At 32.7% G+C, this 22,572-nt stretch overlaps 4 protein-coding genes across 5 annotated transcripts; 1 reads left to right on the forward strand and 3 right to left on the reverse strand.

The window, feature by feature from the left end:
• LOC109344455 (glycosyltransferase family protein 64 C3) lies at positions 246–1,981 on the reverse strand. Its single transcript, XM_019583265.1, has one exon. It carries the CDS (start codon positions 1,898–1,900, stop codon positions 929–931), a length of 972 nt encoding a protein of 323 aa, XP_019438810.1. The 5' UTR covers positions 1,901–1,981; the 3' UTR covers positions 246–928.
• LOC109342497 (aspartic proteinase CDR1-like) lies at positions 6,586–7,887 on the forward strand. The gene has a single exon (XM_019580474.1). The coding sequence runs from the start codon at positions 6,586–6,588 to the stop codon at positions 7,885–7,887; it is 1,302 nt and encodes a 433-aa protein (XP_019436019.1).
• On the reverse strand, positions 9,312–16,308 carry LOC109344456 (protein cereblon-like). 2 transcript variants are annotated; one of them, XM_019583268.1, is made up of 11 exons: positions 16,089–16,308; positions 15,260–15,339; positions 15,080–15,157; positions 14,576–14,688; positions 14,395–14,460; positions 12,217–12,318; positions 11,505–12,078; positions 10,503–10,708; positions 10,173–10,336; positions 9,577–9,726; positions 9,312–9,454 (listed from the first exon to the last, which is right to left on the reverse strand). In XM_019583268.1, exons 1-10 carry the CDS (start codon positions 16,235–16,237, stop codon positions 9,591–9,593), a joined length of 1,668 nt encoding a protein of 555 aa, XP_019438813.1. In that variant the 5' UTR covers positions 16,238–16,308; the 3' UTR covers positions 9,312–9,454; positions 9,577–9,590. The 2 variants fall into 2 exon arrangements, with proteins under 2 accessions (XP_019438813.1, XP_019438812.1); XM_019583267.1 differs by having other exon boundaries at positions 9,312–9,726.
• On the reverse strand, positions 21,392–21,922 carry LOC109342653 (auxin-responsive protein SAUR50). The gene has a single exon (XM_019580596.1). The coding sequence runs from the start codon at positions 21,920–21,922 to the stop codon at positions 21,392–21,394; it is 531 nt and encodes a 176-aa protein (XP_019436141.1).

The following is a 22,572-nucleotide window of genomic DNA, read 5'->3' on the forward strand; positions in this document are numbered from 1 at the left end:
TAAACTCATATCCAAATTGAAAAAGTAGAACAACATATAAGTCTCTGCTTTTCCCATTGAGAATGACTAACATACATTCAACACACACTACTACACAATGAATTCTCACATGAATCCACAATATCGTAAAAACTGCAGCAATATTGCGACATAACTGCAACCACAATTCAAAAACCAGGCTCGAGACATCCGACAACGATAGATCATTGATCACAAGAGGATGTGTTACACCAATGACTCTTTTTCATCATGCCATAGCTTGGCAGCAACCGCAGCAATATTGTGACTTCCGGAGTTCCATTTTCCTATGATTCCAACAATTATGATAAATACAAAATTACTGCAACCACAATTCAAAACCATGCTCCAGACAACCAACTATGATAGATCATCCATCACAAAGCACCAATTTGCCAAAGAGGCTGTGTTACACTCATGACTCTTTTCCATCATGCCAAAGTTTCATAACAACCACAGCAATATTGCAGACTTTTGGAGTCTTCTAGCAATTTTCCTACGATTTCGGTAAATACAATATAACTGTAACCACAATTCAAAAACCATGTTCAGTACGACCCGACGACAACATATCATTGATCACAAAAGACCAATTTGCCATCATGCCATTGTTCATAGCAACTGCATCAATATTGCGACTTCCGAAGTTCCATTTTCCTACAATTCATGGTAAATACAATATAACTGCAACCACAATTCAAAAACCATGTTCAACACGACCTGACCCGACGACAACATATCATTGATTACAAAAGACCAATTTGCCATCATGCCATTGTTTCGTAGCAACTGCATCAATATTGTGACTTCCGGAGTTCCATTTTCCTACGATTCCGATAATTATGATAATTACAAAATAACTACAACCACAATTCAAAAACCATGTTCGACACGACCCGACGACAACATATCATTGATCGCAAAAGACCAATTTGCCCCCTTTCCTACACAAACCTTGTTCCCCAACAGAATCAACAATTTTGCCATAACTATACCTCAAAGGCATTCTCCCCAACACTCTATGAAACTCTCTTATACACCAACCTCTTCTCTTTCTATGTTCCCCTTTTCTACTACTCAACCCTACACCACTCACACTATCCTCATTCCTTGAATCACCATAATCCCTAACCCTATTCACCCCAATCATCAACGGTCCCAAATTAATCTCATCAGCAACAACAAAATTCATCAATATATCTTCACAATTCATCACGGAATCAACGATTCCTCTCATTTCCGCCATTTTTGTTCCACCTTCACATGAGTATTTATACAAATAGTTTCTGTCGAGGATCATGAATTTTGTGAGAATAATCGAGAACCGGTCCGGTTGAACCGTGTAGATCCATTCCTTCCGGTTCATATCCAAATCATGAGATCGAGAGAAAACCCCGACGAGTCGGTTCCGGTTCGTTGACCAGACACGGAACGCGAAGTTGAACGAGTCGTGGTCGAGTTCAACGTCGTCGTCGCAGATCAAAACGGCGTCGGTTCTGATCTCACGGCGGTGGTGAGGGAGGAAGCGGGAGTTGAGGGAGGTGGTGGGGTTGCGATGCAGTGTGACGGGTGTTGATGACGTGGACAAGGAGGTGAGGTTTTGGTCCAATTGGAGGAGGACACGTGGAGGAGTAGAGGGGTTGGACCAGAGGATGAGAACAGAGGATACGAGAGGGGAGAGGGAGTACGTGGCAGCGAGGGATTGGAGGAGAGGGATACGAGAAGAAGAGAAGCCGTTGATTAAGACAGTGATTTTATCATGGTGAAGGGTTTGTGGGTCCCACTTGTTTGTGGGGTCACAATATGAGTTTGAAGAATTTGCATTCAATGAGAAGAAGAAGAGAAAGAAGAAGAAGAAGAAGAATGTGGAACTCATTGACATAGTTTGTTTTGAAATATGATGTAAATGTTTTGTGGTTTGGTTTTGTTGCAAAGGTTGAGTAAAGAAAGTGCATCTTTTCAAGTTATCTTAATGGACACGACATTAATTTTGTTGCTAGCAAAAGTGATTATAATAAGATTCAACTCATACAACTATCGACCCACTTCCTATTAATGATGATTGAGTAGCGGGATGATGATTGAGTAGCGAAATATATATGCCATCATATTAGGTTTAATAGAAATGACTACACGTGTTTTTATGATGATGACAAAGTAAATTCGATAAATGAAACATTAGATTATACATATAGGAGAGAAGAAGAGGGAAATATGAAATGAAAAGAAGGAGAGAAGAAAATGGAGAGAGAAAAGTAATAATTCATATGTGAAAAGAGATTCAATCCCCTTTAATGTGAGGTGTAATTTTTCATAGAATAAAAAAACATAAAAGCTCATCAATTATTAGTATTAAAATATACAATGTATAAGAAGGAAAAATGCAACGTTAGAAGATACATATGATGGACATGAACATATTTTGGACGAAAAATTTTGATTAAGAGATTAACAGATATCATCAGAAACATTTTTTTCTTTTATAAGTAATAGATGAATATTACTTAAAATTAAAGAATCAGTAATAATTCATATATTAGATTATAGGTGGAAGAATCAATTCCATTTTCACAATAAAATCAAAACCACAATATTATTTTTTACTTAAGCCATAAATAATGAATATTGTGTTGATGTGATTTCTTGGTTATACATGGTATTTAAAGTAGGATGTGTTTGTGATATTGTGTTGAATGTTGAATGAATTATATGATTAATATGAAGACTGTGTAATTTTCAAATCGAATAGATTTAGTGTATGAATATATTCCATAAAGCACACTCCCAAATATTTCAAAGTGTGAAAACATATACAATTTTTTTTGGTTTCTCACATGTATTCTCGCACTGGATACAATTCTGTCCAAGCTGGGAACATCCACAGGTATGTGGTGGGGCTAACTCCCCCAACGAGCATTTTTTTCCATCCACAAGACTCGAACCCAGGTTCTTCCTTAAAGGGAATCAAACATGTACCACTTTTACAATTAATCCTGGTTATTGTATGTAAAAAAATGCCGGTTTAAATTTGGAGTAATTTCAGAGAACATTTTTAGACAACATAGTTATATAGTTTAAATAGAATAATATAAGCTAATGAATGTATATATGAATAGTTATTGTAAATGTGAAACAATCATGCACATAACAAATTCCATATAATGTAGATATGGTCCCATTTATAAATGTATATAAGCATAGTTAACAAATCATGTTTCCCTTTTCAAAACTTCCATATATTAAAGGATTCAGTAACTCCATTATATTCTTATCAAAAATCTTATGTTCCATTTTCATTATTTATGCCCTTTTTATAGTCATATGGATTTAATATATTCTGATCTTTTTGCTTCATTCTCATTGTTTACTATTCTGCTCATTTTTATTTATATATGTTGGAGTAGATGATAGTTTTAAAAAGGGAAACATAGTTAAGACAAATATATTTTTACAACTGTTATAAAAATCAAATGCATTAAAAGGGAATAAAAGAATATGTAATAATATAATGGAGTTACTAATTTAAGGAGTAAATGCAAAATAATTATTTCGCCTGTGATCTCACAAAATACCAATGAATGAAAATAAGTTATGAGAATGATGAAGTAAAAATGAAAAGAAGGTTAGATATTTCAGTATTAAAATATACAATGTATAAGAAGGAAAAATGCAACGTTAGAAGATACATATGATGGACATGAACATATTTTGGACGAAAAATTTTGATTAAGAGATTAACAGATATCATCAGAAACATTTTTTTCTTTTATAAGTAATAGATGAATATTACTTAAAATTAAAGAATCAGTAATAATTCATATATTAGATTATAGGTGGAAGAATCAATTCCATTTTCACAATAAAATCAAAACCACAATATTATTTTTTACTTAAGCCATAAATAATGAATATTGTGTTGATGTGATTTCTTGGTTATACATGGTATTTAAAGTAGGATGTGTTTGTGATATTGTGTTGAATGTTGAATGAATTATATGATTAATATGAAGACTGTGTAATTTTCAAATCGAATAGATTTAGTGTATGAATATATTCCATAAAGCACACTCCCAAATATTTCAAAGTGTGAAAACATATACAATTTTTTTTGGTTTCTCACATGTATTCTCGCACTGGATACAATTCTGTCCAAGCTGGGAACATCCACAGGTATGTGGTGGGGCTAACTCCCCCAACGAGCATTTTTTTCCATCCACAAGACTCGAACCCAGGTTCTTCCTTAAAGGGAATCAAACATGTACCACTTTTACAATTAATCCTGGTTATTGTATGTAAAAAAATGCCGGTTTAAATTTGGAGTAATTTCAGAGAACATTTTTAGACAACATAGTTATATAGTTTAAATAGAATAATATAAGCTAATGAATGTATATATGAATAGTTATTGTAAATGTGAAACAATCATGCACATAACAAATTCCATATAATGTAGATATGGTCCCATTTATAAATGTATATAAGCATAGTTAACAAATCATGTTTCCCTTTTCAAAACTTCCATATATTAAAGGATTCAGTAACTCCATTATATTCTTATCAAAAATCTTATGTTCCATTTTCATTATTTATGCCCTTTTTATAGTCATATGGATTTAATATATTCTGATCTTTTTGCTTCATTCTCATTGTTTACTATTCTGCTCATTTTTATTTATATATGTTGGAGTAGATGATAGTTTTAAAAAGGGAAACATAGTTAAGACAAATATATTTTTACAACTGTTATAAAAATCAAATGCATTAAAAGGGAATAAAAGAATATGTAATAATATAATGGAGTTACTAATTTAAGGAGTAAATGCAAAATAATTATTTCGCCTGTGATCTCACAAAATACCAATGAATGAAAATAAGTTATGAGAATGATGAAGTAAAAATGAAAAGAAGGTTAGATATTTCCTTATGATTGATGAAATATCAATCCTAGGATCTTGAATATCATGATTCTCACACATAATGTAAAACAAGGATACACCGTCATACGTGAATCCCTGAATCCATATTCTCTGATCTACTCCTTTTGAGAGAGTTTTGGTATGATGATCTTCCTTAACCAAATCATTAATTCCTTCTGGGACCTTCATTTGCTCTCTGATGGGGAGAGGTGAAAACTATTTATGATTTGATGTCTTGGGACCATAACCTTCATTATGCGTTTATATGGTTCCAATTATCCCTATAGGTTAACCTGATGAGTATCCACCATTAAGCCCATATTCGTTACCAGCTTTTAGAAATCTATGGGGTGCCAGTAATTAGACCACTTATAATTTCACCATCGAAATAAATAGCCAATATCATTGTATCAATAAATATATGATGCCTACCATTAGTAAAAATTATAAACTTCTAACAAAAAATACTACTAAGTAATAAGTATCAATATGTTGATATATACTAATAAATGTACGAACTTAGTTATGAGAATGATAAAGTAAAAATGAAAAGAACTTAAAATTATACAAGTGAGTTGATTTGACATTTGAAGATGATAGTTTTGTGGAACAAAAATTGAAAAAAAAAAGAGAAATAATTATGAGAATGAAGTACAATGGGAAAAAAACTTCTACACAGTAACTACCAATATGTTGCCATATACTAATAGAATGCACGAATTTAGTTATGAGAATGATGAAATAAAAATGAAAATAATATAAAATAATACATATGAGTTGGTTTGACATTTGAAAATGAGTAAAAATGAAAAGAATAGAAAATTATACTTTTAAGTTGGTTTAGTTGAAGAAGAAAATTTGTTGAACAAAAATTGGAATAAATGAGAAATAGTATGAGGTTTGACTAGAGAGAATGTGGAGACCTAAAGAAGAAGATATTTTCAGAATTTCAAAGTCAATTTGTAAAAAAATAATCTCTTCTTTGTACACTTATCACAAATAAAGAGTATCTAGTTTAAGAATTTAGCAAATCATTAATTTTACAAAAAAACCTCTACTTTGTACATTTGTCTCAAATATAAAGTATCTAACTTTTAATTTCAACAACCATTTTTTTCTTATTATAGTAGACAATTATAAATAGACATTTTGGATTACCAATAATTCTTGCACTTATATTTCTAATTATGTGTGATCTTATGTTTCTATTTCCACCCAATAACTTACTATAAGGATATTTTTTTGAATTAATTAATACATTATACATTTTGAATGAGGTATTCGAAAAGGATCATAACAAAATTAAATCCTATGAAAATGGAAAGTGAATATACTTATATAACAATAATTATAAAAACTTATATATTTCATTTGTCTCCATCATTAGTCTTATTTACATATACATATAAAGATAATATATCAACTCTTTAAAAACTATATTGAACAGGATCTTAAGGATATAGATCACACATCTTCAATGATGTCTCATCTCCTATCTCGAACTAATCATATATTAAATAAAAAATTTAAATAACAAAAAATAACATTTTATTAACTCGGGAAATGAAATGAGAAAGGTTTCGACGAGACCCATGATCTATATATATATATTCATGTTTCCTTTTGCTCCATACTACATCTCTCAACCAACATGACATGTTATCATAATCTTGTTGTCCTATTACTCACATTATCAATCATTTGTGTCTCTGGAAATGGTGGAATCAGTGTTGAACTCATTCATAGAGATTCTCCAAACTCTCCATTATACAATCCCAATGAAACTCCATTTCAAAGATTAACCAATTCCATTCATCGTTCTTTCAACCGTGTTAACCATTTCCACCAACGAAAACTAGAAGAAACCCCATACCCACAAGAAGAAATAACCAATGCAGATGGAGATTTCATCATCAAGTTTTCTATTGGCTCTAACCATTCATTTCAAATGGGTTTAGTAGATACAATAAGTAACATGATTTGGTTACAATGCCAACAATGTGATAACTGTTACAAACAAGATTTTCCAATATTCGACCCTTCTACATCAACAACCTATGAACCTGTTCCATGTTCTTCTGATGCATGTGGTGCAGTTCCTAATAGATATTGCACAGAAAATATTTGCCAATATCAAATGAAATACGTAAGTGGAGCAGTTTCAAGTGGAGGTGTTGCAAGAGAAACATTGAGTTTAAGTAGTAATGATCCAAATAAATTTATCTCTTTTCCAAAAGTATTGTTTGGGTGTGGTCATGTTAATTTTGGTATCACTAGTTCTAGTTTTTCTGGCATAATTGGTCTAGGTCCTGGTGCTTTTTCACTTACCTCACAGTTAAGTAACTCATTGCTAAACAAATTTTCATATTGTTTTGTGCCAGCATATGCATCAAATAACATAAGTATATTGAACTTTGGAGATCATGCCCTAGTTTCTGGCCCAGGAACAGTTTCCACTCCCCTTAAATATGGTCCTAATGGTGACCTATATTACCTTAATTTAGAGGGAATATCTGTAGGAGGAGGTAAAAGGATTGAAGTTGAAGTTGAAGCAGAAGCAGAAGCTAATGATCAAGGTAATGTGATAATTGATTCAGGTACAACATTAACTTTTCTTCCAGAAGGGTTATACACAGGGTTGGAATCAGAAATAGCATCAGTTATAAAATTGGAACGTGTTCCTAGTCCAGTTTCTTCACTAAAACTTTGTTATAAGTCTCCACCAAATGCAATTGAAGCTCCAATACTTACAGCACATTTCACTGGTGCAGATGTTGTGTTGAACCGTGAAAACACGTTTATAACTGTTGAAGATGATGTAGTGTGTTTAGCTATTGCTCCATCAACTAGTTCATACGTATATGGAAACTTAGCAATGAGAAACTTCCTCATTGGTATTGATAGGAACACAAATGTTGTGTCCTTTATGCCAACTGATTGTAGCAAACGTTGATGAAACATTTCAACTTTTTGATAATTTAAGAGCATGGAATAATATTTTGTCATATGAATATGGATATGTTATATTGTATTATTATCTTCGATAATTATAGATAATTAATCCAGGATATGATGATATAGTACTATTAATATCTTAAAGATATATTATTTTGGCTGTCTTAGACAAACTTAACAATAGGGTCAGTAAAATGAAACGCTCTAATTAATTTGAGATATAGAATATGACACAGTTTGGGATATGTGATCTCCATCCGAAAATATCTAGGCTCTTAGTTAGATGCCCCTAACTTCTGTGTTGAAGAAACAAGATTTCAATGTAATTAAAATGTTAAATGTAATTAATACATAGGTTGGGTCATTGTTATGTACATATTGAAATTAGGTGGTGGTAGCTAGTGGTGTAAGGCAATGACAAATCAATTTTTAATTACCAAACATTGCTTTAATTTGCAAGATCCTATTCTGGCTGGTTTTTATTCTAATAATTGGCTTCCAAAACTGCATGATTTTGAAAAGAGAATTGAATTATTGGAAGGAATAATAACTGGATCGTGCAACATTTGGCTTCTTTTCCTAAGAATGTGATTCTAATAAATGTAATTTTATTCCTTCAAACAAACATGGCCTGTGTCTGTTTTTTCTTCTCTTACCCTGAATCTCTTTATATTCAAGTTTTTATAGCTTTTAATTTGATCAAATTTCATTTTTCTAAGTTGTTTGTGATATTGTATAACAGATAATCTGATTTTGGTTATGCTGTAAATTTTGTGTTTTCCACTAATTGAACTAGCTAATCAATTAAAGTGTAATTAACTGACTTGGAGAAATCTTTCAAGTAAATTGTAATGGCAGAAGCTGCAGGTTTCAGCTTCATGCTCCACCACTCATGCCGGCTCTTGCGTGTTAAGCAAAGCAATTCCAGTCATCCATTGTTTAGCTTGAAAAGAGAGATTGGAAAGAAAACTAACCTTAAAGATGGTGTAATAATTATTTAACTCTAATTTTTCATTAACGGTGGTTATTCATTTTTTATAACCTTTTCTAATCCCTTTCTATCTAATGGGCCTTTTCTGCATTGTTGGGTTAAAAGTTTTACCCAAATAAACAATTTTGTTTTGTTTTACTTTCATTCCCTTTTAACGAACTACCCCAAATCCAACTTGTTTAACCTTATATAAAATGGTCAAGTTGACTGGGAAAAATAAACTCAATTTTCAAACAAACTATTATCTACCAAAATAATGTTTAACTAATAATGTAAGGCCTGACTGAATCTCCGAATAAGTTAGAAGGTTAAAAGTTCAATTTATGAAAGCTGAAAGTGACACTCATTGAGAGGGGCAACCACACACCCAAAAAGAATTAATTCGAGGGTAACATAAGATGCATGTACCATAGTTAACAGAATTAACATATACTGACAATACAAGTATAGCATTGCCTCCAGAGATACATCATCCATTCTTTAACTAAGATGTGAAAACACCATAGCCACAAGAGTTGCAAAAAAAAAATTGAATATCAGAATACATTTGTGTGGTTATTTTATTGCTTTTGAGCTGTGTAAAAAGCAAGCATTAGATGCATATATCATGATGAATACACGTTTTCATAGTAAAGCTATAGAAAGGTAAATGTAATGTAAGCCATAATCAACTGCTTAAGTAGGTGGTAACTATACCATAATTGAAGGTTTTAACGCTTTTCTTCTGCAACTTGACAGCTACGAATCCCCCAAAACGACCTCGGTTTCAGTTTTCTGTTTGTGGCTGTAAAAAGCCACCCCATCTGGGTTTCACATGCGGCACAGTTAGCTATTGTCCATGCATACCTGCGAAAAAATAGTGGATTGGCTGGCATATTAGTTTCTTATGAAACAACTCAATAAATGAAAGTTCTACACCATGAAGCTTTTACTCAAGAAGATAGTGAATAACAAATCATAATGCTAATCCTTAGAAATCCAGTACCCGCATGCTGGCACACAACATTGCATACACTTAATAATTTCTTTCATCATTTCACATTTTTATTGCTGCCTAGCAGAAAGGTTAGACGGTCGTACTAGGAAACTAAAAATTCACTTCAAATGAAGGAATGCCATTTGGAGAAATGAGTCATTGGCGAAACATTCTCATTCAACAAGGAGAACAATGAGGTAGGGAGACAATACAGGTTGTGTATATTCAGCAGCCAATCGCGTGAATTTATTATGAAAATAAAGAAGTTGAAATGATCAAAAACATCCACAGGAAATGAAAATTGAATCATACTTACCCAGGAAACCAACTGTATTCTGTAACTGCTGGCCCAATGAGAGCTAGGCCATTTGCCTCAAATAGAGTCATTATCTCATGCACATAACCACCTGGATTCACATAAGCACCAAGAGGCCCCTCGCTAGACATCACCAACATATTACTTCGCTTTGATATTATAGTCTGCACATTTTAATATTTAAAAGAAACAGAAAATAAATATTACTCTCCATGCATGACGGAAGTTGAAAAAGAATATAATAGTTACAGAGTTGTCTCTACTTGTTTTTGAAAGTTGAAACACAATATTGTGTGCAACATGTTTGGGCATTAGTGAGACAATAATTACCTTGCAGCTTTTACATCGAATAAGATCAATGCTCTCTAGTAATTCAATTTCCTTGCGCAATCTATATGAAACACCATCAATATCCAAAAGTTCCTGCCTTGTAGATTCAGAAACAGGTAATTTACTGGCAATACAAAATGATAAAACATCAGGCTTCCTAATGAGAGCATCCATGCTTGGCATCCCAACTATTTGCTTCCACATGTCTACACATTATGAAAACAATTATTAGCTTTTAATCTGAGAGTGGCATTTTTAGACAGTTTCACTAAAGAGACTCAAAATTTAGACACGAATCTGTTAGATAATTTGAATTTTGTATATATACCACCATAATTTTCACCCACCAAGCAAGAACCAGTTAAGAAATATATCCAAAAAGGTTCTTAGGATGACTTGTCTCTCTTAAGGTGTCATCAGATATAAGTGCGATGATATGCAACTACATATTGTCATACTAAATCACTTGCTATTTGTATAGACCAATGTCATAATCAGAATATTTTCTAAAACTAATATTTTAGACTCAGAAAATGCTCAGTCACCTTCCAACTAATGTGAGGGCTTTTGGCAAGCGTTGAGAAAACCCAATAACAAAGTTGCCAAGGGCTTCAGATAAACAGATTCTATGAAAGCACAAAGAAACTAATGCCAAAATTTGCAAATGGAGCTAATCTAAAAATGAAAAAATTCCATATGTAGTTTTCAGTGAACACGTATAAAAATATCCAAAAAACATCAAGACATGGACAAAAGCATAGATTAGGTAGTATTAGACTTAAGGATTTAGAAAATATCTTTCTGGGAATTCTAACACATCATACTTGGATGTGGATATCATATTGACCAATCGGTGCACAAAAGAAAAACAAGATTAAATTTAGAGAATGACAGTTATATTATATATGATGCTGAATATACTAAAAAAGAAAGGGAAATAAAATAAAAAATAGAACATGCAAGAAATGGCTGATAGGGTTAGAAGAAGCAAAGCAAAACTACCTGCAGCCCTTTGTGCAAGCCAATAGGAATCATACATACGATACACCCAATGGGGCCAGAATGCTCTTGAAATTCCATGTGATGAATAGGCATCTCTATTTTTACAAAACCTATTAAGATCAGCTATGGGGGACTGCTTCCCAGAAGTGGAACAGTTCCCAATCCCCGATTCCAGATTTTCAGAATCTTTTCTATGGTCAGGTAGCAATGATCTTAAGGTGTCAGAGTCATTTATATCGGATCTAATTTCCTGATCTGACTCATACATGAATTTATCATCACTGCTGCTTGCTGATTCATCTGTCATATCATGCTCATAGCTGGAACCAATGACTTCTTGGTGGATTCTCCTTTCCATTAGTGAAAGCTCACTCACAAAACTATCTTCTGAATTTGCTTCTGAATCATTTTCCCTATTTTTAGATCCATGAACTTCAAGAGGATAGTTTGAAGATGACATACATGAGATGGCATTCCTATGGGGCAAATTACTTAATGGTGCTAATTTTCCAAAAGCATTCCTTGGTATTCTTGATGGTATGTCTTCATCAATGATTTGGATCTCTCCACAAGGCTAATATGGATCACCCCAACAGAGCAAAGAAAATAAAGAGAAAGACAGAGAGTCATCAGTCTTTACATACACAACTAATACGTATGAGGATAAGAAAATTGAAAAAAGGATAGCAGTGAAACAAGACAATATTCTAACCACTCTTTCCACATCAATCCAACACCGTCTTAGGCGAAAGCGTTGCTGTCCACGAGTAACTACATTTAGTGAACCATCCTCTAGACGCCCATATTGTCGAATCTGTAGGGTTGTTTTAGAAAGTAATTAGTAATATAAACCAATAGACATACTCATTCATATCAGACTATAGTAAGAAAAATCTAACTTGTAAATATAAATGATTTCTTTTATCTCCCCCTTCTTCCTTGAAAGGTGGGTGGGTGGTTGGTTAACTCATTGCAGCCTTGCAAAAATCAGATTGCATAAACAAATATGTTGTTGGTAAAAATTAGTTCTTGACATCATCAATTGCATTGAAGTAGTGTTGTCAAATGTGGCTGAGGTGGTGGCCTAGGCATTGAGGGGACGAAAATTAGATTCAGCACCTCAGATTGCTTGAGGTGGGGCAGTTCATGATGCATATCTGATTGGGTTCATGAGTGCATCGTGGTGATGGGGGTGATGCAATTGCCTCATGAAACATATTCGAAATATCAACCATATTATCAATTATAACACCCATTAGCCACTGGGTATCATCAAATCTACAAAGGTATTCCAGTCCATCCACCCTTTCTGAACCCTAAGTTATTACCTGCCTGCCTTGCATGAAAATCCAAAATCGAGAGGCTTAACACAGAAGGTCCATTTTAGGAACCTAAAGCTGCTTGACTCATGCCCAGAAACTTTTGTGCTAGAAAACCTAGAAATCATTTGACCTACCAGAATGCAGCACCTATGCTTTCTGTCTTTTATTCCCTTCTCTCCTTTACAACTTCATATCCTATCTCCTTTTCCTGCTCACCTCTTCTTTTGTCTCTTATCTCCCTATTTTCAGTCTTTATATGGCCAACAGGAGGAAATACAACTCTATCCTCAACTTCTCTTGTTATATCCCAAATCAGAAATATGAGAAAAATGGAAATGGACAAATTTATTGATGAAGAGAATCTAAATAGAATAGGAGAAAAAATTCTTCTCCAAGGGTTTGCTCTTCACAAAGGATTTCCCCTTTGACAACTGAGTCATGCTTGGTTCTCATTTCTCACAAAGCTATAAAATTAAAACAGTTCCCATTCTACCCCATGTTCCCCCTCTTTATCTAAAAGATCCTCTCTAACTAAACCAACTGCTTAACCCTCTTTCTTCAAAGCAAAAACTCTTTTACCTTTCGATCCTAACATCTAGTACGAAGGATATTAGCTAGAAATAAAAGTGCACAATCATGTGAATAACCATGTGTGGATTGCTTTATGATTTAATGCTGTTTTTACGGCTTACGTTCTATTTTGGTAATGATTTCTTGTTAGATGCACAACTCAGTTTTTTATTTAAAAATACCCACATCACTTCAATGATGTGCCCCCATCACGCATCACCTAACTGCATCTATATGATATGACTTTTGGGCTGGCCGCATCAACCGACATTCTGCCTTTTGACAACACTGGATCAGAAAGGTTTTTCATAATAAACATGTGTAGCAAGGTGAAATAAAACTTTGTTGATATATATTTTCTAAAGCAAATGGGATTATAAAGTAGCCAAGAATTTCTTAAGTTTAAGTTTGCATGAAAAGGGAAATATGGAGAAACGTTTGATTAGGTACATGGAATAAAGGGAGTTTTGTGAGAGTACACCCCTTTAAATAGGAATCTGAATATCTGATATAATCAGAATTGTAATCCTAAGTGGAAAGAAGCACTAGAAGATATATTCTGAATACTTCATTGAATTTGATTTTCCTGAGTTATTACTCTTTTGAAAACTACATAGAGAACCACTACTTATGAGCCAACATGTATGAACTGACTGGATTTGGACTTTTATGTAGCTTAATTAATGACTTTTGACTGAATATTGGATTACCTTTAATCACAAGACTGGACTTTTCTAGACTCAATTGACTTATCCAATAGACAGAACAGTGACTTTTGAGTAGCTTAAATATTTAAGAGTCTTAAATAGTATGGATTTAACTAAACTACTAAAACTCCTACCACTGCCATGTCTCTTATCTTAAGCACTTGCTCTCTGCTTCAGAGAGGCTGCAAATCATTATTCCCTAATCCAAAAAGTAGAACTGGATTTTATATTTTCGAGGTTATATGTGGACACAAAAATGTACCAAATAGTACTTCAGTTTAGAGGAAGTACCTCCGCAGTCGTCCCAATGCTAGCTGATTTCATCCTACGATTTGCAGTATCCCTGTGAACTCGAATCTGGAAAGAGCATGTACATGATTATCATACCATATTTCATGTTTTATAAGCAAGACTAAAAGAGAATCTGAAGCATGAGTAAACCACAAGCAGTTGTCATAAGGAGTTCACCTACCACGCCAATGGTGTAAGGAACATCAACTCGGTTCAAAGCTCTCTCAACAGCAGCTACGAAATTGGGCTCAACAACTCTCAGAGGAAGAGTAGCCCCAGGAAAGAGTACTACTCCTGAATATTGCAAGGATTAGTCTTCCTATATGTTAAACTTACAGAAAAGAAATGGGGAAGGTAAGAGGATAAATCCTATAAAATGACAAACTTCCAAAACTAATTATGCTAGAAGCTCTATTTGACCATTTTTTCTAGAATATATTCCACAATAATTTAATATGGTTCAGACAAAAAAATAAAATGGGCAAAAGCACCCCAAGACAGTGAGGAATGGAAAGGGGCATAATATATTGGGGTGCTTTTGCAAAAGCACACCATTTAGATGTCTAAACAACTTAGTAGAGAGAAAGAACTTAATTAAAACAAGGAGGTGAAAAGCAGATAGAAACTTATATGTAATGTAATAAGCAACTCTAACAGATAAATATATTGCCATAAATGATAATACCTTCAAGACAGAAAAGTGGAAGGTTCAAAACAGTACCACCATCCAAGAAAGCTGTTCTGTGGTGTGTGTCTTCAACCTCTGCAATGTGCACGTAAATTCTCATTACATCCAAAAACAGGTAGAGACCAATGTACTTTAGAAAAGGACATAATACATTAAGTCCAAAAGACAATCACCTACCACCCAGATATGTATGCAAGGATGCTATACAGGTATTGAAATTGAATTCACAATTGAAAGTCTCGCCATCATATCCACGGCTAGTATATTCCAAAACAGCATGGACATAAAACTGTCAGTACTACATAACAAAATTAAGAAAAACAAAACTTAGGCTTATGGTGTTGTTAATATGTGTAATAACTCATCAATATAAATACAACATGTCAGTGCTTGGCAAGACACGCAAGGGGCCTATGAGTCAGGTAACGGTTTTATTTGACCAAAGTTCGGTTAGATGTTTTTTATTTTTTATAATAAAACACCGACTAATAAATAAGCCATGATTTGATAAATCAAGCGGAGTTACTTATGACTAATAAGTCGGCTTATAAGACTCTTCACATCATATTCTAAACTTTTAGCCAATCAATTTTACGGAATACTTGCAATTCAATTAGCTAGCTTATCACGCGCGGATGCCTTCACCTGACTTTTCAATCTTCATGTATTTTTAATCTTTTTTTCCATAGTTTCCCGAAATAGAGTCCATGTGTAAGTTGTTACACACATACTTTTATTGAAGAACAGCAACACAAACACCTACATTGCATATAACTTCTATTGTCCAATTAAAATCTGAAGTTAGTCCAAAATAGAACGATTATAAGTTACATTGCAGTTACTATATAACAAAAACACAAATAATTAGGGTTCAACAACATCAAAATCTAGAACACCTCAAAAAAATTTCAGAATTGAATAAACATGAAAAAAAACAAACAGAAACGAATCTGTAATGCATTATAATTGCGGTGTATGAATAAATGATATGAAAATGGAAAATTACATAGGAATCGGGTCGTCATTGTCGTCGGAAGAATCATGAAGATCATCGACCTCTTCGACTTGCAATTCTTCCAAATCTAGTTCGCGAATTTGTTCGATCTGGTATCTCTCTCTCTCGAAGAGTCTTCTCTGGTCTTCTTCATCTTCCATTTTCGAAAGCCTAGTTAGGGTTTTCTATGAACCATTGAAAGATAGAAATGAAATGAAAAAAGAAATTCAATAACCAAAACTAAACTATTTATAGTCACATTGTTCTGCCTGAAAACTTTATTTTTGTGTTAAAAAAATATAAATAGATATAGTTTTATTTATTTTTATCTTTATTTACAATTTTATTTGGTTTAGGGTTTAACTTTTATCAAAATTAGAGATGACAAAATGAGTCACCCAGCATGTTTAGTCCGTGCCTGCAAGTACCCACAAAAATTTAAGTGTGCGTGGATAAACCCGCATTGACTTAACGTACAAAATTCAATGTCCTGCCCGTTTTAAAACGGGCTAACGAACTTGCGGGCGGCCCGCAGTCATGGTTGAATAATTTTAAAAAATAAAAAATTCATATAATAAATAAAATGAAATTAAATAAAGTAGTTGAAGCTAAAAAATTAACAATTTTTTTTATATTTTATATGAATTTAACAAATTACATTAGATTACAATTTTTAGGGAATAAAAATCACATTACCTCTTAACTTATTTAAAATTTTCTTATTTTTTCTTAAATTATATTTATGGACCGCCCGCATGCCCCACGAAAATGCTCACAAACTTAGCGGGCAAAATGGGTCGGGAAAAATGGGCAAATGAATATATGTCTTGCCTGCAAAGAAATGCGGGCTATGTGAGCACGCCCGCGAACAATGCCCATTTTGCCATGTATAATCAAAATGATGTTAGATATCAAAGGTTTTTATTTTTTTTATACCAACTATTAGAGCATAAGCTCAACATTTATTTTTTATGGAAACTTACCTTACTCATCCTTTATTTCGGGTTAGTTTGGAAGTTAGATGTTGAAGGGGAATGAATTGAAAGGAAAACTAATCCTTAATGGGACACATGTGATATGAGCATCCAAAATCAAGTCTTCATTCATCTTTTGAGTCGTGCTCTGAGACTATTAGTGCATTTTCACTATCATAGTCATTTGTTACAACCGCATCTCCATATTCATAGATCTTTTCCTTGCATTCGCGCTCTGGACAATTCTTTCTTATATGCCCCTCCTTGTGACACTGAAAGCATTTATAGTTTTTAGATTTTGCTTTAGACTTGGACCTAGATTTCCCTCTTTCACCAAATTGATTTCGCCTTTCTATTCTTCCTCTAGCAAAAAGACTATCACCTAAGCCTTCAGATCTCGAATCTGATACTTTTTTCTTCAGTTCTTTCGAGTGCAACACCGCCTTTACTTCATCCAAGGTCAGATCTTCCCGACCATACATCATAGTGTCGATGAAGTGCTTATAAGAACTTGGAACGGAACATAGTAGTATAATTGATTGGTCTTCATCTTCAATTTTAACATCAATATTCTTTAGATCAAGAATAATTTTGTTAAGTTATCCAAATGATCTTTTATGGGCTTTCCTTCTTGCATTTCATGAGTATATATTCTTTTCTTCAAATACAGCCTGTTGGTGAATGACTTCGTCATGTACATGCTTTCCATCTTCAACTATAATGAAGCAGTTGTAGTTTCATCTGACACTTCTTGTAGAACTTCATCTCCCAATCACAACAAAATTGCACTATGTGCTTTTTCCAAGTTTCCATCCTTCTCGTCCTCGGTCAGACTCTGTGGTAACTTGTTTCTACCTTCCAAGGCTTTGCTCTAGCCCAGAACAAATTTAGCACTCGCCATGATAACCGTATACCAGAACAATATCGTAGTCCGTGAACATACACTAGGAAAGTTGCTAGGAAATAGAGGTGGGTGACCCAGCACGTTTAGTCACATTGTTCTCCAAATCAAATTTAGCACTCGCCATGATAACCGTATACCAGAACAATATCGTAGTCCGTGAACATACACTAGGAAAGTTGCTAGGAAATAGAGGTGGGTTTTAACAAACATGCTTAAATATCAGGTCTTTCCTAAGACAGAACTTTCCTAGACATGTACTTTCACAATATTATACTTTTCCAGTAACAAGAACAATTATTTTTTAGTGTGTAAGATCAGACAATGCTGCAAACACATAACATGTTAAGAATTTTCTTTTAGATCATACGGCTTAGCATGCAATAACTCTACGAACTCTGATACCAGTTTGTTGGAGCGAAAGGTCTATGGATAAAATATAATAGATAAAATGACACATAGAATTTAATGTGGTTCGGCAATTTGCCTACGTCCACAGCTGAAGAACAACAAAGATTATTCTACTATGATAAAAGAGAACCACAAGTGTTTCATTCACTTCCTAAAACCCAAATACACCATATTTTACTCTCACTCAAGTATTTCTCACACAATTAGAATACGAGAATAAGAAGAGAGAATATGCACTAAGCTAAGTATTTGATGTGTATTACAATGGCTTGGAACACTCATATTTATAGTCAAAGCTCTTGAAGATTATGTGGCCAAAGGAAAAGAACATTGATGATGGTTTCAACATAGCCACTTCTTTTTACAGGGCTAGAAGTTCTCCCTTTCTTCAAGATAATCTCTAGTCACTTCCTTTTTACTTGGCTCAAGAAAGTTTTTTCATTATCTTTTTTCTTTTAGCCAATATTCAATATACTATGTAAGGTGATAGGCTGTTTGAGCCCAATACATCTACACTCAATGTAATTAGTTGTAGCTATAATGATAAGTTTTGATATTGTATCTTCTTTATGGTGGGGTGAAATGTTATCAACAATATGTTAAGTGCTTAAATATTATTAACAATATGGTATGTGCAGAAACAAAGCGATATAGTAGGTTGTTTTATCCTGGCTATGTCGTGTGGTGATTGATAGTATGCTTATATTTGGTCTTTAAAAAAATAACCTAATTTGCAACTCAACCAATAATATATCAGTATATTATATGTTTTTTCTATAATCTGATCATAAGACATCGACCCAGTTACCTTGTTTGAATGTGGATGTGCTTAAATTTGGATCTGAAGGTACCTATTTGAGTACCCGGACATTGTACCTTGTTTGAAGTTAATTTGGATCTGAAATAACCTATTTAGCTACTCTAAAATCCTACCTTGTTGGAATGGAATCTTTCTTACATTAAATGGTATAACGAATTTGATTTGCATGCACTTCTAGCTTCTTTATAAACTCAAATGTGCTAATACTTTTTTTTTAAAATAACTTTTTTACAAGTAAATGTTTTTTTCAAGGGAAAGGGAAAAAGCTAAATTTTAATCGAGACACTCATATCTATCAACTTAAGCTTAAAATTGTTAATTTTAATTGAGACATCCATATTCGCCAGCTTAAGCTTAAAATTGTTACCAGGTCATTGGAGGACCGAAGAGCTATATGTGAGGGACAAAGATCATATATCTTTAAGGTTATCTCATTCCGTGTTTCAGGTGAATTAGATTTTAACAAGTAATATAAAAATGTTATGTTTTGTTTTTAAATATTTTCATTTTATACATTTGACAATATTTGATTAGCCCGGAACATATAATGTGATAGTATTGAGAACATGTGATCTTTGTCTATATGTAAGACACCAAATCTTGAACCAAAACTTTAAGATAATAGTTTCATGAGTCTCTTTTACTTATAAATTCATTCACTCTCATCCCTTTATATCCAATATGTAACTTCACACTTGAATAACCCAACATGTTATTGATGATTAATTATTCAATATTTCTTAGTAATCTTCTCATTGATTGTTAGGGCTAGCTAGTTGACTTTTGTTGAAACTAAATAGAAGATTCCATATGTATTTAAGCTCATGAAATGAATGCTTGCATGTGAGGTGCATAATAGAAGCCTGAGAACATGGCATCTAGAAATTATGGAAGAACATGAGTTGAAGGAAAGTGACAGCAATTTAATATTTGCATAGATCAAAGAAACATGTGTTTGCCTACTATGCATTATACTAGCATTGGAATGCAACTTGTTGGGACAGGGATCACCTGTCTCGAACGATGTCTCATTCCATATACTAAGCTAATCAAAATGCTACTTTTTATCACTTTTTGTTTTTAAAAATATTTTTTTATTCACATGTGATTGGTTTGGGACAGGGAATGGGACATGGTTAAGAACATGTGATCCCATAATAATCTTAAATTTTTATTCAATAATATAAGGGAAAAAGTACTAATATGATAACTTCTAAGATACAATTCCATAGATTATCATTAAGGTACATATCTTACTGTATTGTAGATATCATTTTTGGGTGTTCAAGATCTAGAAGATTTTTTCTTTTGGGTCAAAATTAAAGATTAGATATATAGGATGACTTATATTGTAGACAAAAGCACACTTTGTGACTTGAATCACCAACTCATTTTTTTTTGGGTCAACTTTATAGAACATGTTATATAAAATGAGGAAATATATCTAATTGTTTCTGATTTAGAAATGAGAAACATAATATGATATTTGGTTTTTTTACCTTCAAATAATACTATTTCATGATTTAGTACTTGTGTCCTTAATAAATTGATAGTTGAGTCACTTTGAAGGGAAGGGCTTTTACTCTATGATTAGATTGCTATTTGGATAGAAAAAAGAGGCTTGTAAACAGAAAAAAGAAAGAAAAAATTGGGACTTAATTGGTGTTTTTTGCAAATAACTCTACTAAACACAATATTTTCTTCAGAAATTAGCAATATAAGTTATGAATTTAGATTAATATAAATGGATTAAAATGAAAAACTAAATATTTATATGTTATATAAACTTAATAATACAGTAATAATACATATAACAACTAATCTTTATTATCTAATAGATATTGATAATTATTTAACGTTTCTCGGGACATAGACCCAAATTGCCAAATATGATTAGACAATAATTCTAGGATAGCAAATCTATGATGTTAACAAAGTGCTACACCTTTCTTTTTGTATAAAAATATAGAAATAAGAAAGAGAAATTGTGAGGTAGAATTTTTTTTTTTATCAGCAGTTGTTAGAACTTAACATTATTGATGTGATAACATATTAAGATTTAAGACATAAATCATACTCTTTATTTCATTATTCTTAAATGGATTCTCTTACATGTAATTGATTGAGCTCACTCTCCCTCACTTTCAAAATAAAATCAAAGAAAAATAAATGTATAAAAAAAAATTCAAAACCCTAATACCATCATATTCTATCTACACAATGGACTTTGAGAATGGTGAGAAGAAGAATAAGCATGTTGATTTTCTAAGTAACAAAATCCCATTATCTCTTCAACCCTAATTCTACATTCATGAGTGGAAGAAAACTTGTTCTTCTTTCTCTCCACAATCTTCAATATATTCTCAAAAACTGATACTTCACAAGGAATCCTCAAAACACCAATTTGTTGAAACCCAAATTCTTCTTCTGCTTCTCTTAGAAGTATCTGAAATGCTTGATGAGTTAAATACTCATTTGGAATAATGAATCTCTTAAGATTTTCACCAACAGAAACAGCTAGGTACCCTTTTGGAACAACATTGTTGTTTGATACTCCTTCTTCATGTTCTGATAAAGAAAGTGTTCTTTTTAGAAACTTGATGCTTTTACTACTTGTGTTGTTGTTGGTGTTGGTGTTGTTGGTTTTTGAAGAGTTGGCTTGTTTTCTCCATTTCTCAAGGAACTGTTGAAGTCTAACAATTTCTCTGGTCTTGTTAGATTTCTTTGGATCCATAGACATGGTTTCTCTCTCTTTGGCTTAGTTTATCAACTTGCTCTTTGCTTTTATGAACAACAACTATTGTGTATAAATTGGCTTGCATGGTTCCAATTTATAGAGGAGTGAGTTCTTGCTTATTCATGTTTCCCAATAATAAAAATTATTTATTTTGTCTGATCTATATTATTAATGTGTTTTGCAATAAACAACAACTTATAATAGCTTATTTTATAAAAAATATAAGTGAATTAATTATTTTTATGGATGTGTGGTTATTTCTCTTAACAAGTATTATTCTCAAATTTTTGACATTTTAGTCTATCTTGAGATCTAATAGAACCTTATTATATCATTAGAACAATGTCTTGTTAATATTAGATAAAATGAATGCTATGTAATTTTACCTCTTATCAACTATTTCATTTGGTCTTTTTTATTTGAATCTTTTGAGAGTTTAGATTTGGTGATTTTCATATAACACTTTTTAGAATTTTGAGTCCATCAAATCATTAATTGACTGAAAGAGAAAAATATATAGTTCTGAAAAACATACGTGTAATGTTGAGACATTTAATTTAATGTTATATTAATTATATCAACTTAAACTCTTCTTATTTATATTTTAGGCTCGAAATTGAATTTCTCTTTGATTGAACTCATTTCATATCACA

The sequence above is a fragment of the Lupinus angustifolius genome, chromosome LG03 (assembly GCF_001865875.1).
Source record: "Lupinus angustifolius cultivar Tanjil chromosome LG03, LupAngTanjil_v1.0, whole genome shotgun sequence".
NCBI lineage: Eukaryota > Viridiplantae > Streptophyta > Magnoliopsida > Fabales > Fabaceae > Lupinus > Lupinus angustifolius.